Source organism: Argentina anserina, chromosome 4, assembly GCF_933775445.1.
Source record: "Argentina anserina chromosome 4, drPotAnse1.1, whole genome shotgun sequence".
NCBI lineage: Eukaryota > Viridiplantae > Streptophyta > Magnoliopsida > Rosales > Rosaceae > Argentina > Argentina anserina.
Genome location: NC_065875.1, coordinates 11,694,364 through 11,710,615, shown reverse-complemented (window position 1 = coordinate 11,710,615; position 16,252 = coordinate 11,694,364). Strand labels below are relative to the sequence as shown.

The window sequence follows — 16,252 nt, the reverse complement described above, 5'->3', positions numbered from 1 at the left end:
AGATATAAATGGTTGAAATTGTATAATAAATGTTGGTTCATTGCACTTGGTGCATTGAATAATTTCCCTCCATAGTGCCACAAAATCTAACAAAATCAGGGAAACCAAAAGGAAACATAAACCTCTAATACCAACTCATTCAATCTTTCAGTTACCCAACTCCGCCAATCACCCAACCTTCTTATTTTCAGAATTTAAGCCATAATCAACAACACAAAGTAGGATCACCAGTGACCTTAATTATCAAGCCAACTTCATAACTTTAACTATTAATCAATATCCTTTTCTCTACAGAACCCAAGGTGACCGACCTACCTCTTGCCCAACTATTCCATTTACCAAGTCAACCTACAATCATGAAAAAAATTATATAGCTCAACTACTCTTCTTTAATCTTAGACAATACAATTCAACCTTCGAATGACTACTCCAAATTGTTATTTCCTAATAAATCCCAATTTCACAACCACCAACGTTCTCTCTTCGTTTATACGTACACAAGCTTCATTTCAAGACCGACATGAATATTTTTTCAACATACTAATTCCCTTGATCAGAATCCAACCTATTGAACATCTTCTCCATAATCAGACACCACTACAAATGAATGAGGTCTCATACTAACAAGATGTGCAGTTCAACCTCTTCAATTAATTCAAATCCTTTCTCCAAATTCATATAAGAAAGACAATTAAAATCCCCACCAGAAACAGTGAGCATGAAATGAACAGAACCTCATATGAAATCAAAGCTTGTCGGAATACCGAATCATGGTTGAGAATTGCATGACTTCTTCTCCTCGTTTCGATCTTCTGACTCCTCCTCTCAAAAAACCAACACTATAGACATAACTAGGACGACGAGGTGAAGCTACTATTATTGGTTTCACTCGCTGCTGTTGTCGAAATCAGAAAACCCATCGGAAGAACACCCACCCTTTCTCTTCTTCAATTCTCTCTCACCCTAGCCACTCTAAAACCCAATACCACATATGCGTCCACGATGTCAAGGTAAGAAAAACCAAGGCCAGGTTGTCGCCAAGCCATCGTCGGAGGACAGAGGAGCAACACACCTCCGTCACTGTAGAGGGAGAGATCGAGACGTAGTCAGTCCGGAGTGCTGATCAACTGGTCAGCTGTTGAGCACTAAGTGGCGCTCAACAGCCATCCGATATGACTGTTTAGCCACTATTTGACCAGATCGGACGGCTGTTGAGCGTCACCTGGTGCTCAACAGCTGACCAGGTGATCAGCAGCGAGTCGGTTCGACCTTATTCCCATTCCCTCTTATTATTTTACATAAAAAAACTCATAAATTGAAGCTTTCGTTTGTGACCAAAATTTGCACAAAATCACTGGCATCCATATATCTATAGGGTTCAAATATGTTTCTAAACTTACTATGTTTATGATAGAGCGTTAATTAAAACGTCTATAATAAATCCTGTAAAATATTATCGTTAGAATAGAATAAGCAATAATCGTTCAGTCCGGGGAATTGAATGAAACTCTAAACTTGTAGTATTAACAAATAATATGGGATTTGAGATTGATTATTAACTACTAAAATATAAGGCAAAAATGCCGATTTGCACCATAAACTTTGTCATAATTGTCAATTTGCACATTTAACTTGCATTTGAGTCAATTTACCTCCTAAACTTGGTAAAAATTGCATATTTGCACCATATCCGTTAAATTTAATATTTTACATCCAATTTTAAGTCACATGTCATGCATTTGAGGGGCAATATTGTCATTATATATTTATTCATATTTAATAATGAAATAAATTAATAAAATTACTTAAAATGAACACTTGTTACAATTGTTTTTTTCAAAACATGTTATTGATTTATATATTTATTATTTTACGTAATATAGTATGTTAAAATATATTAGAAATATATAAATAAATACATTGAAAATTAAAAATAAATGTGTGTTCTTAGAGAATTACTATTCTACCACTGTGTGTGTCTTAGCCTTTTAGAGATAGATTCGCATTTATGTAATAGATTAGGACTCTGAATCCTACGGGATTTTAGTTATGTAATGCCTATATATATGTCTCATTATCAATAATTAAATGGTTACGTTTTATTCCATTACGTCGTTATTATTCTCGTTTCGTTCCTCCTCCAACAATGTGTACATATATATATATATACACAACACACTATATTTGAATGAGTGGGTATGTTGAATATATAATTCGAAGTATGGTTAAGTATGTAGAAAAAATATGTAAATAAATAATTTGATTAAAAAATAATCCTCCTTTTAAAGAATATTTGTATATATTTTTAAGAAAAATATAAATAGAAAATGACAACATTACCCCTCATGTGCATGACATTTTACGCAAAATTGGATGAAAACAGTTAAATTTAACGGATGTGGTGCAAATCGGTAATTTTTACCAAGTTTATGAGGTAAATTGACTCAAATACAAGTTTAGGATGCAAATTGACAATTTTAGCCAAGTTTGGGGTGTATTTTGCCAATTTTGCCAAAATAAAACCTAAATTACTATTTACATGATCGACTTCTCTTTAACAAAGTTAAACCAAATTTACCATTACACCACATAATTACAAGTTCGAACCTATCATGTATTATAATTTGACCAATTACATATTTTTTAGACACCAATACAATTAGAGTCTTAGGGGATCATCTAATTATGCAAGATTTCATTTAACATTTAGATTGACTTAAGGCCTAATCTAAATTTGCATGCAATTGAATTTAATAACACTTAGAGTAGAAATCAAACAAGATTACATTTAAGCACCAAATCTTTATTAGAGACATGTTTCATGTGTGGCGTCACCCACCATGGTTTCACATACAAATTTCCAGAATTTTTACCATTTTTAATCAACACAAACCGAACCTACTTAGGGCATGATTCAATTTGTGTCAATATGGTTATGAATCTAGCACTCAAACACAATATTAGGGACTGCATCCAAGCACTAAATTTATATGCACATATCTGAAAATTATCTAAAAGTATGAGAAATATGATTAGAACAGAACAATAGAAATACAAACTCAATAATTATAGAAAACCATCAATTCGGCAAAGATCCAAAAATCCAATAAAACAATCTGAAAATTTCGATTCTTAATACGAAACAATAATCACACACAAACATCATACTACAACCTTCATAGACAAAGTATTGTAGAAAAAAAAACAAACAAACCCATGGAGATGAGTTGCGAGAATCACACATTGTAAGAACCTTGTCGGTGTAGATGGAATTAGTATATGGGGGAGAACGGCTTGCTGTTTTGGTGAATGATGTTTGAGGTAGTATTTTGGTAGAGTTTTGGCTTTTGAATGCAAAGGAGAAGTGATATGGAGATGAGTTGAAGCTGTGTATATATAGGATGCACGGTTTGGTTTCTCTCTTTGATGTTGCATCTTCCTTCCTATTATAATGTCATGTTTTATTCCCTTAATAATCATTTTCTATTTAATTGTTGCATGACTTGGCTCCATCTCTCTTCTTTTCACTTAATTAATCTTCACATTTATTTTTTGCTTCTTCTTTTCTTCTTCCCACGACAAGGACTCATGCTTTAATCCCTTAAATTATGTCATGCTTTATTTTACTTAATGATCATCTTCTATTTAATTATTGCATGACTTGCCTCCATCTATTTTTCTTTAATTATCTCTTCTATTTAATTATTGCATGACTTATTGATGATAGGACTCCATGTGCATGGCTTCTCCTTGTTACACTATTTCCCAAGCCGTGAGTAACTCTCCTTTATTTTCTCTAGTATTATCTCTTAAATCAAATCTAAAAATAAGAAAATAAAATCATAAGTAAAAGATAATTAGTTTCGAAAATTATGTCCTAATCTAAACAATTGTTCTTAAAAAGACACGTAATATATGAGCTCAGCTAGATTATGAAAGTTTCTAATTTGCAAAAAGGAAACTTACTAGAACAAGAAAGTTACTAGAACATAAAAGTTCATTTAGGAAAATTTCGCAAAAAAAGTTTCAAATCAAGTAGAACTCTCCCAAATGATAGGTTTCCTAGTCTAACAAGGATTCCTAGTGCAAGAAGGATTCTCAAAATATCGCCAATGCGACTAAAACGTAGAAAGATGAAGACTCCTAATCCAACTAGGTTTCTTAGTCCTACAAGGATTCCTACTCAAACTATTACTCTAGACCAATTATGCGTTTTTAACTCATGTAAGCACAAAAAATGCATCCAATACCGCCCAAGACTCTTACTACGACTCAATAACTCAATAGTAGAACAATAAGGGCTAAGCAAAGTACAAATGAAGGTAAAAATATGTTAAGAACGTTGCACAAAGTACTCTTATTAGTTTACGAGCCGCGTAAATTACTAAAATATACTACTTATGAAACATACATTCGGGGCATTACAGATTTGGAGTCTTATATATATATATATATATATATATATATATATATATATATATATATATATTACATCAAATATCTCGATAAATCTAGAATAAGTCTTAACTAGGTAGGCTATACTAATTAGGTCAAAATATACTAAGAATATCTAGGAGTTGATTTTTCTAACACTTCCTCTTGTATCCCGATCCTAATATGACACAGTGCAATATTGTTGCCTCAGTAAAAACCTTTCCAAGAAAAACAAACAATTTTTGGGTAAAATAAAAGTCTTGGACGAAAGACACAAAGAGCATAATGTACTAACTACAAATGATCAATGCATGTGGCGTAGACTCCCCCTGATGTCTACAAAACTGCCCTCTCTGATCTCTAACCCAATCTTTGAGCTCTAATAAATGAGGCAAACCAATGTGTTTCACATGCTTCACAAATGTAGATTTAGGGGTAGTGATTTAGTAAACAAATCAGCCACATTATCCTCAGAACGAATATGATTAACTTGGATATTCAACATATCTTGTTGTTGCTGATTATAGAATAACTTTTGTAAAATATCATTTGTGTTATTACCCTTAATGTAACCTAAACTTCATCTTCTCAATGCAAGCTGCATTATCTTCGTAGGTTCGACTATAGTAATGATTAATCCACTAGCATCCCGAATGTGAGTAATGATTTCTCAAAACTAAATGCACTCTTTGACTGCTTCATGCAATGCAATAATCTCATAATGATTCGATAAAGTAGAAAAAAAGGTTTGCTAGGTAGATCTCCAATAAATCGTCGTATTCCCAATGGTAAAAATATAACCAGTTTGAAAACGTCCTTTGTGTGGATCTGAAATGTATCCAACATCAGCGAATCCTATCAACTTATCACTAGAAGTTGTAGGAAATGAGGATTTTTTGTTCAAGTGTTGAGAACCAACACCGGCAGCGACATCGGTGGCGGCAGCGGCAGATCCGTGTCCAGCTTTCTGAGCGGTGACAGTGGCAACTCGTTCACTTACAAGCATGACATCTCCATCTAAACTTACTAAAATAGCACTTTTCTTGTCAGAATACTGATAGTACAACCTCATGTCAATGGAAGCGTTCAAATACCTGAAAATGTTCTTAATATTGTTCCAATGATGAATGGTTGGTGCAGAATTAAACCTTGCCAAAAATTTCACTGAGAATGCAATGTCTGGACGAGTGCACTGAGCTAGATAAAACAAACCTCCTATAGCACTTAAATATGGATACTCAGGTCCAAGGATCTCTTCATTGTCTTATTTCGAACGAAATAGATCTTACTTGATCTCTAGACTTCTTATGACCATGGGAGTACTAGAAGGATGCCTAACCATGTCAATACTAAAGTGCATGAGCATCTTTCGTACATATGCATGCTGGTGTACAAGGATTCCACCAACTCTATGCTCAATTTCCAAATCTAAGTAAAATCGAGTATTTCCTATGTCTTTCATCTCAAATTCTCCATTTAAGTAGCTTATCGTCTCTCCAATCTTATTCAGAGGTCCTATGATATTCATGTCATCGACATAAACAACTAATATAGAAAAACCAGAACTATTGCGTTTGATAAACACGCAAGGGCATAGTTCATCGTTCTTGTATCCATTCCTAATCAAGTATTCGCTCAAACTTGTAAACCACATTCTACAGGACTGCTTCAATCCATAAACTGAGCGTTGTAACCTAATAGCATAAGCTTTGTGTGGTTTACTTGATTTGGGTACTTAAAGTCCCTCAAGAAACCTCATCTATCTTTGTATCTAGATCCCCATAAAGATACGCGGTTACCACATCTAATAGTTGTATGTCTAGCTTTTCAGAAACCACTAGACTTATCAGATATCAGAAGATCATGATCTCCATAACTGGATAATATGTCTCCTCATAGTCAACACCAGGACGTTGAGAGAATCCTTGAGTGACGAGTTGTGTTTTATACCGCATGACTTCGCCTTTCTCATTCAGTTTTTGAACAAATACCCATTTATGTCCAACCAGCTTAATGATTTGAGCAAGGAGTTTCGAAAATGCAGCATTGCGTGTCGACAATAGATCAACATATGATCAGCATGTCGATGCATCCACCAGAACCATGAAGTATCTAAATGGTCCGCACTCTAGTGTTATAGGTTCACAAATATCATTTTGGATCCTTTGTAAGAATGGTATGTTCTGTGTATTATCAACTGTAAAAGGAAGGCTTTGTCTACTTCTTTGCGAATGCACAAGCTTTGCAAACGTTTTTGGGCATTAAAGATCACGGTAAATGCATCACATATCTCCATGGGCTCAGTCACAGCCGTGGGAGGCCGTGGGAGAGCACCGACAGGCCTAGAGGCCGAGTCATGGTCAGGCACACTTGCCAGGGCCGTGCTACCATCTTTTATGGCATGTGGGATTCCCACATGCTTTCTGGCTTTGAAAAATGGATGACCGTGTGAAGTTTTGAGTATACGGATCATCATATCACGTCCAGAATGACCCAGACGTTCATGTCATAGCTTTAAGCGTCAGAATCGCAGAAAAACTTGCTAATTGCATTAGATTCATGGCACGTAATGTGATAAATACAACTCACTACGAACATGCTTAAACTTCTCTAAAGTGCGACATTTACGTCTGACGGTATTAGAGGTAACACAAAGATATTCAATTTCATTCTCAACTTTGGTGTTCAAGTGTTAATCGTTAGCATGAATAACCTTTTAAAACTGAGCAAGGTTCGGTTTCCTCTAGTGCATATAGTGCATCTTTGACTTGTATGTGGATGTCATTCGGTAGCAAGAATCCTGCTACTCCGCGCCCATGGATCAACTGATCCGTCCCAATGAGACAAGTCACAAATGATTTGTAAGGCACAAATTTCGTAAAAAAGTTGTTTATCCCGTAAAAATGTGTGGGTAGTCCCACAATCTGCTAAGCACTCAATCTTGCTGGATGACATCTACAAGTGAATTGTAAAACTTAATTAGTCTTTGAAAAAGACAATGCAAACATTCTCTAATGAAAGAGAAAAATTTAATAACTAAGGATCAAAACATGTTGTGATCCCTTAAATGTGCACAATGGCATCATAGAAACTTAAAAAAATCACATGAGAAACATGATTACTAAGGATCAAAACATGTTGTGATCCCTTAAATGTGCACAATGGCATCATAGAAACTTAAAAAAATCACATGAGAAACATGGGATCGGCATAAGATAATGAAGGATTTTTCCATGACCCTAACCGGGGGGGGGGGGGGGGGGGGGGGGTGCTGCAGGACTGTGGGAGGCCTACAGGGCTGCGGTAGAGCAGCTGCAGTGCCGGGCCGCAGGGGGGTTTACAGAGAAAAGGTAGGCCCTGTAGGGGTGCCGAGGCGGGGCAGCGAGGCTGCAGGGGACCGAGGCAGGGGGTCCTTCAGGGCCAGCAGCGGAGATGCTGCGGTACAGCAGGGCTGCGGCGGCCGAAAAAAAATTGGTTTTTTTTTTCTTTTTTCTTTTCATTTAACGTCTTGGTAGGGGTATATTGTGTCTGCTGAATCTAGATTTCTTAGGTTTTGGTATACGAAATGCTTGTAAGTGTGTGCATAATAGCGTGATCTGACATCAAAATGTTTTGAGTCAAGTGTTTCTCTACTATTGCATAGGTTTTGAACATTCTGTAGATTTCCTTGCAAGATTTGGATAGTTCTGCTCGTGTGCCAAAATTGTTGGCGACGCCTTTGTGGGATCTTATTACCATTTTCTTTGCCATTGCACCAGAAGACATTTACAAGATTTATCCAGTTCCTAGTGCGCCATGTAATGACAATATGACAACGGTGGATGTAAATGTACTTTGATATGTAGTTGTGCTCCCTCACCTAATTTCACTTCAATTCTGTGGCCATCAACCTGATTTTATCTTTTCCATATTCAGTTTTGACTTGAAGGCCTTACCACGTTAATCAGATAATTTTTTAAGTTTTAAATGCCTTTTAGCTCTTCATCCTATAAAATTGGGGCTTCTTTAACAAATGAAGCCAATTAAATGAATTAACAAAATGATTATTTGATACTCCATTGTTAGACCAATTATTATGCTCAGTTTGTAATGGTGTGTGTGTCAGTGATCTTGTTTGAATCTATAGTGAAGTCTCCTCTTGGAATGAATTGGAAGAATATTGATCGGCTGTTGTGAGTACCGAGTGTTGATGAAGTCATTTTTTATTTTTGTAACAGGCAATTAAAGTTAAAAGTGGTGAGTGTCTTACATGTGAAATAAAGAGTGTAGATGCTCAGGAATGTCCTCACAAAGAGGTGATTGTATTGGTAACCAGATACTTGGTTGGGAAAGACAACGTGGGAAGGAATTTTACCCAAACATTCACCCTTGCTCCACAAGAAAATGGGTACTTCGTCTTCAGGGATATGTTAGGTATATTAAGGACAATGATTCATCACAATCAAACATCAATTAATAAACAAGGTGAGCATAATTTTTCTATGGATAAAATACTGGTCACTCTTCAAAATTTTACAAACTCGACAGTTTACTCTTTCAAGTTTCAATTTCAACTGATCACTCCTTATACTTTTTAAATTCGAGCAATTTGGTCCTCCCGTCATTTTTTTATCCAATTTGGGTATTAAGTTCATCCAATTTCTGCTTGCCCAAAAAACAACTTGAACACTCAAATTGGATGGAAAGATGACGGAATGACTAGATTGCTCGAATTTGAAAAGTATAAGAAGTGATCAGTCGAAATTGAAACTTGAAGGAATAAACATTGAATTTGTAAAACGGTGAGAAGTGACCAGTATTTTGTTCTTTTTTTTATTAGTGTTTTTTTTTATCTATGGCATATAGATTACTATTGCTTCACTGTTGTCTTCTGAACCCCTAATGATCATGTTTTATAATCCTTCGGATTTTGAACAAGGATCAGTTATTCAATGAAGTCAGAGTAGAGATGCTGCAGATACAACCCCGAAGTCCAGGAGGATGTTCCAACCTCCTACACGTGTTTTTTCTTTTTTTAAGGTTACGATTCATGTGTTAGATGACTTGCTGAAGTCCTCAGTCTGCTGAAGACTAAGGGGCTCGGGGCATGTTATTGTTATTGGTCACCATTCTTCCTTCTACCCTCTCCATCTAACAATTACAGAAAGGGCAAATGCCGTCTCAAGAATTTTGGAGCAAAGAGATTTTGATAAAAATCCAAGAGCTTACTCGCCAAAGAAAAGATCTCTAGAACTTTGGATCACTGGGTATGTAATCAAACTGGTTTGATCCTTTTCTATCCTACGGTCCTACCCATATCCACCTATCTAATTCAGGCAGTCTTAAAACTAAGTACAACCATGAAGATCCAATTTGACAAAGTATAGTTTCTGATTATAGCTTGGACAGGCAGTAGTAATCAAATAGAATCCATTCCAAGCAAAATATCATATCCAAGACGCACAAGTCATTTGAACCAAATGAATTTAATCATTTGTGCCAAACTTTTAAAACTCAGAAATGGCAAAGTACTGAATATGAACTGCCTTACAAATAAAAAATAATTAAAAAAGAAAATATAGGTGATGAGTATAGAACTGTTTTTTTGGCATGCATCCCCCGTTAGTATTTTACATCCCAATTTGCCTTCTAATTGTATATAATATTTGTTCAAAATTTGACAGATCGGCAAACTTTAAATTAAGAGACATAAAAAGCACATGAAGAGGACGTATTTCTCCGCACTACAAACACTTGAAATATCTCACATTGCAGCATTACATCAGTTCTCATGCAAAGCCTTTGTCAAATATAATCTGCTGAAGCTCTGTCCAGCAACCCTGTAATTGTTTTTTTCAATACAAACATAAAATTGACATTAGTAAAAATATATCATAGATTAAAAACCGTAACCCATGATCACCAATAATCATGTATAATTTTTCAGACCACAGTTAAACAGTCAGATGTGCGGGCAGAGAGCAGACATGATCTAACAGTAAATGAAAGTCATCATGAATTTAAACGGTATCGACTGTTAAATTCTCTTGGCCAAAATGTCACAGGTTGTTCAATAGAAGGGTAAGAAAAGAGCTCAAACTTGCTATTTACAGTTCGACACAGTTTAATGGCAACGAAATGAACAAAGGCTCAAGCATTTAATAGTTGACAATCTTCTAAAGATGGTTCCAGACAATAATTTTTCTCTGAAGAATTAACAAAGTCATACACATCAGTGAAAATATAGTGTGACCACGAGCCCATGCATACACTTATGCAGGTCTCTTCATTGAAGTGCTTCCAAAGTAGAATTTTCAACTATATATACATATTAATAAGGCAAGATAGCATCTTACTTTTGTAATTTTACTAATTTCTTTTTGTATTTACCCAGTGGCGAAATAGCATATAAACACTAGTAATGAAACATACCCATTAATCTGGTTGCAGTAGTTTGAGATTTGATTTGTTATCAGATAGCTGTCCAACCGTGATGGCTCAGGGAGTGGCTTGAAAATGGCGTTTGAAGGATCCTCTTCAGGAAGAGGTTCTTCTCCGGCAGCCTTCCGTGCCATGTTTTCAGTCCTACAAAATCAATTAAAAAAGGTAAAGGTCTAGTACACGTAGGATAAGTGATAACCACAGTTTGTTGCTTGAGAAACAAGTGCTCCCCAATCTTGATCCAAAAATCACAAGTGTGTGATGCAGACAACCTTCCTCTAATAGAATCGGTATCCTTCAAGTAACTATTACTAACGACAATGAAACTGACTAACTATTTTGAAACTAACTTGTCACCAATCTATAATGACCACCACTTTTTATATTTCACATCAACCTTATTCAATATAGAAATCTACATGGGTATGTAGTTTAACATCATATTACTTCATCCACTTTAAAACATCATACCTATTTGTTTACATAAAATTCACTCGCAGAAATTATATGCAAAGTTTGGTCAAATTATAGCTCCACATATGAACCATTCTGATTCAAAAATCATATATTTTCATAAATTATTAACCAAATAAGATCATAATATGATCATATTCAAGCCGCTTTTATGTATGCATGCACAATTGCTCTCAACTAGTGTTGACAAAAGAAAATGCAAATGTTAACTCACATATATCCCAAAACCATAATGCCAAGAATTCATTCTGCAGACAATGTCTTACCTTCTCTTTTGAAGCCATGCTTGCTGTTGGGCTTGCTGGCGTGACAGGTTTCTGTAATAGTATTGGAACTGAAACAGGATATACATCAAGATAGGAAAAACACCAACCTCAACAGGACTAGCATTCAGGTGAAGAGTGATATACCTTCTGCTGTTCCATAGACAAATCATCCATACACTCAATAAGAAATTCCATATTTCTCTCCATAAATGGACTAGTGGATAATTGCAGACGATCACAATCACACTGAAACAGAGGTATATAATAAAGTGAGTACTCAAACCACCGCAAAGTCATGTAGAACTTCCAATAAAAGGATCACATATAAACCTGGGTAACAGGTGTATCAGCTTCCAACTCCGTCATAAATGCACTGATAAGTGCAGAGTTTGAAACTTTGATCTGTCAACAGGCAAAATAAAGAATTTAAAACCCAGGGGCAAACATCAAGCAAAACTGAAAAAGCACAGAAGCTTCAAACGTCAGCATGTGCTACAAGAATTAAGGGTTAGTAAAAACAATATTCATTGAAAATAATATTTAGGAGAAACGAATAACTAACAGAATAAAAAAACATGATACACCCTTTGAAATTCTATCATAGTATACACTCCGGACTCCAGGACAGGCCTTCTTCTTTTTTTCTCAAAACGTTATTAGTATATTTTATCTTAAAACACAAAAATTAGAGTTTGCAATGTTTGAGACTGACATCAAAAAAATCATTACGGTTTAATTTCTATAGCATCTACGTTAACAATAAATCATTGGTCAAGTATCATCTGTGAATGATAATATAGAGGGATAACATAGAGACAAACATGAGAAAAGGAAGAAGAGGGAAAATAGAATTGATACAATATGAAACAATTATTCTTCAGTTAAAGACTGATATAGAACTTACAGGTATTTCCTCAAAGATATCCACCCATGAAAGGTTTTTCTCCCTTAGCCTATTGCACCAAAACAAATTATAGATGAATTGCATGTAATATTATAAAGTTATAAACTATAAATGTAGACAATAACATCAGAATGGAAAATTTTCATACTTCTCTCCTGTAAAATTGTTGCTGCGGTAGAGCTCCATGAATGAATCAGATAGCTTCAACGCCTTCAGTGCTAAGACTCCCTGATTGGATTTCAATGGATCATAAATGATGCACACACACCGTCTAATATTTTCCTGCAAAGAATATAAGAAAAAAGCATAAATGAGAAGCACATCAACTATGTCTACAAGAGAATTAAAATAGAACACAGAAGGAAAAACTATAACTCATCAGAATTGATTCTGAAGCAGTATCACTTCAGCTAAATAACAAAGTAGACCTTATGGGTAATTTCAGGAAAACAATGGCATCACCAATAACAATTGCAACAAAAAATTTCACTCTCATTCTAAACACAAGTCTTCCCATGAGTTTTTGGATATCGAAACTACGTAACCTTGTAATTGACTATTTGATGGACCTGTTACTTCTGCAACTACAATAACTTTAAGCATCTATGAGTGAGACTGACCTGGATTACTAGTAATCCTTTTGTTACTGCAGGATCACTACTCTTTCAATGAAATTTGAATTTAGACAGTTACACTTCCATATCAAGTTCTAAGATGTAATGTGACAAATGCAAACTCTCTCTCTCTCTCTCTCTCTCTCTCTCTTTCCCTCCCAAAGTAGACGGGTCATGATAACCACAATTAGTAGGAGGATAAGCAGATTTTAACACTGTATTTTCAAGGAAAATGAAACTTAGATTATTTAATATACAAAAAACTATTTAAATGGACAACATAGAGCTTTTAAAATTACAGAAAACAATACAAACAAATTAACTTATAAGATATGACTCGAAAGATCTTGTTTAAATGATCTTGATATTATATTACAAGAACATTAATCTGCGAATAATTACCTGGTAGTTCAAGAATGTCTCAATTAACTCTGCTGTTTGAAAAGAACCCAACAATGTGGACTGGTACCTGAAAAGCATTTCCAAGAGTTTAAAAAAAATTGGAAATTTTCAGCAGTATCTACCCTTTTAGTGTTTCACAAACACCATTCGATGTGCCCCCCACATAATCGTATATCTGATCAGTACATGTAAAGATTGGGTTTCAGTCATGCACATGTTGGAAGCAAAGGAAAAAGTTATAATAACATGATCATCACCCAAAAGATTCAAACAGAACCAAATACAGTACAAAGAGCCTCTACCCAACTGTCCTATCTTTTAGAAAGTTCCGATACAAACCCATTAGTTGTCAGTACAAGAACAGTTTCCCCTACATCTGTTTAATATAATCCGCCTAATATAAATCGTAGCTCTCCAAAATGTAACTACCCCATAACATGCATGCATCAGATTTCTATAACAAGTCGAGAGACATATAGTATAGCTTCTCTTGTATAGATTTCAATAAACACATGGATGTTGTCAACAAATAACATTCTATCTGGGCAAATGATTAGGCCAATAGGGTTTACACTCAAAACAAAATAAGAATTATTCAGAACTATTGCAAACCACTGCAGGAAACGTACAGCCTACCAAACCAAGGTTCATAAGCACAGTTTAATCCAGCTATGGCTTTCCCACAATGACAAAACTTAAGCCAAAGAATGTGTAACTTTTGAAATCCTAGTTAAGATTCTTCCATCTCTGGTGGAAACATCAGATTCCAATGATTTCAGAAACTATAGTCTACTGAGTGAGATAAAAATCCTGATTAAAAAAATTCTACGATTCAAATGAACTCTAATCAGATACATTATCGAAATGACGAAATGACTGAGCCGACTCGATTAACTAATCTAGTGAATGGCAAACCATGGGATCATAATTTAAAACGAGCTACCGAAAGCTTCCTAATTGATCTAGATTCATAATTCAACAATTTATAAGCTTCCAAATCGTCACAGAGAATTTTAAAAAAAAAAAAAACAGTAATGAGCAAATCAAAAACTGACCATCCAACAGTGTTATTGTCAACATTGACCTCTCTCAAACACCTCATCATTTCAAGCTGGTAATTAGCACCATCAGCTTCAATCTCCTCATCCTCCTCCCGAATCTGCAATGCATTACCACATCAACACACACAAACCACATTCAAACATCATCCGAATACCGCAAAACGGGAAGCAATCGAAAGCTCACCGGGAAGGGGAAGCAATTAGTAACTTCGAGAACACTGCCAACATCCAACCCAAGCAGCTGCCCGGTGACCAGAGCCGGTGAAAACTCCCTGCAGTGTTTGATTATCTTCAAAATAACCTGTTTCCGGGTAACAAATTCAATCAGAACGAATCAATTTGCAGAAATTGAACAATAAATTACGAACAATCCGAGCTTAGTTTCTGTCAAATCGTATAGAATTACCAGTCCTTCGATCTGAACAACTCGGAGAGGAGGAGCGACCTCTTCGGTGGCAGCAACCTGAAGGAAGGATCTAACCACTGCAGCGAAAAACAAAAACAAGTGAGAAAGCTATGGGGAGTTTGAAATTTGGAGATGGAAATAGAGGTTTAGGGTTTCAGGACGCACAGTTGGCCGCCATGATTGGAGTGGAGGAGAGAAAAGTAGGGAGGTGGAAGAGGAAGAAGAAGCTGGGTGAGAGAAAGAGAGTGTGAATGGTTTGAGAGAGACACTAAAACCCTAGTTCTCGACGGATTTGTGACATTGGGCCTAGTTCATTTATTCGGCTATGTAACAAATCTATTTGCTTTTTGATAAGGCTTCATATAAAAATTTCAGTTTAGAATCAGGTAATTATTATGAAATTCTACTTGCACCTCTAAAATTACTAATTATACATGTATTATTTATTGCACTTTTTTTTTACTTTTTAATTATTTGAAAACACAAGTATACCACCTAATGATTAACAAAATACCCTCTAACCTTAAATGAGAAACTGAAAACTTGCAAGGTTCTTGTTTTGACACTTTTGTGTGTGCAGAGGATGATATCCCAAATGGTTTTGGCAGGCTGGCATTAAGTACTGTTGATGATCGAAATTCCAGTTCTTTGTATATAGAGGTGTCTGCAATATTATTGATAAAGGAAATTATTTGCTGTTGTGCGGTACTATTGTGAGAGAAAGGTTTTGTAATTATGCAAGATCATCGAGGCTAATGAGTGTACCATTTTTCCCTTTACTCCAAAAGGTGATCAAGATAGTAATACTGAATCGTTCGTCCATACAACATGATAACAAACCTCGAGATTTAACAATTGACAGCTCAAACCATCACCAATAATCCAATATGATTACAATGGAGGGGAAAGTAAACTGAAAAACAATAATATGAAATCCTCTTGCGTCAATTTATTTATAGAAAGTGAAAAAAAAAAAAAAAAGATAGAAGTCGATGGAGGGAGTGAAAAATTGGAGCCCATAAAATTCTTCTTTTTGAATTCATCTTGTCCTTCTATGTCGTTTTATATAGGTTGACAAAACTAAATACAAGTAGAAAAATTAGGGAGGTATGTTTGATAGTAAATTTAGAGGTGCAAATAGAACCACTCTTCACAATTATTAAAAAAAAATCACCTCATAAAAAAAAACATAATTGTTGCAACAAATTTTAGCAAAAATTACGAATAATGCCAGGGCCAATTTTTGTTCAGTTTCCCACATATCGTCATTG

At 35.3% G+C, this 16,252-nt stretch overlaps 1 protein-coding gene across 1 annotated transcript; it reads right to left on the bottom strand.

The window, feature by feature from the left end:
• Nucleotides 1–9,829: 9,829 nt before the first annotated feature.
• LOC126790654 (eukaryotic translation initiation factor 3 subunit H) lies at nt 9,830–15,176 on the bottom strand. Its single transcript, XM_050516978.1, has 12 exons — nt 15,147–15,176; nt 14,982–15,058; nt 14,760–14,876; nt 14,570–14,673; nt 13,515–13,581; nt 12,647–12,780; nt 12,499–12,547; nt 11,925–11,996; nt 11,739–11,840; nt 11,595–11,662; nt 10,846–10,998; nt 9,830–10,253 (listed from the first exon to the last, which is right to left on the bottom strand). Exons 1-12 carry the CDS (start codon nt 15,157–15,159, stop codon nt 10,196–10,198), a joined length of 1,014 nt encoding a protein of 337 aa, XP_050372935.1. The 5' UTR covers nt 15,160–15,176; the 3' UTR covers nt 9,830–10,195.
• Between the last annotated feature and the right edge of the window lie 1,076 nt (nt 15,177–16,252).

Bases quoted from the DNA above. Each gene is read 5' to 3' on its own strand.
- LOC126790654 (XM_050516978.1), bottom strand. The intron at 11,997-12,498 runs GTAAGTTCTATA...GCCTGTTGACAG, and splicing joins ATATCTTTGAGGAAATACCT to ATCAAAGTTTCAAACTCTGC. The intron at 10,254-10,845 runs GTATGTTTCATT...AAACAATTACAG, and splicing joins TACTGCAACCAGATTAATGG to GGTTGCTGGACAGAGCTTCA.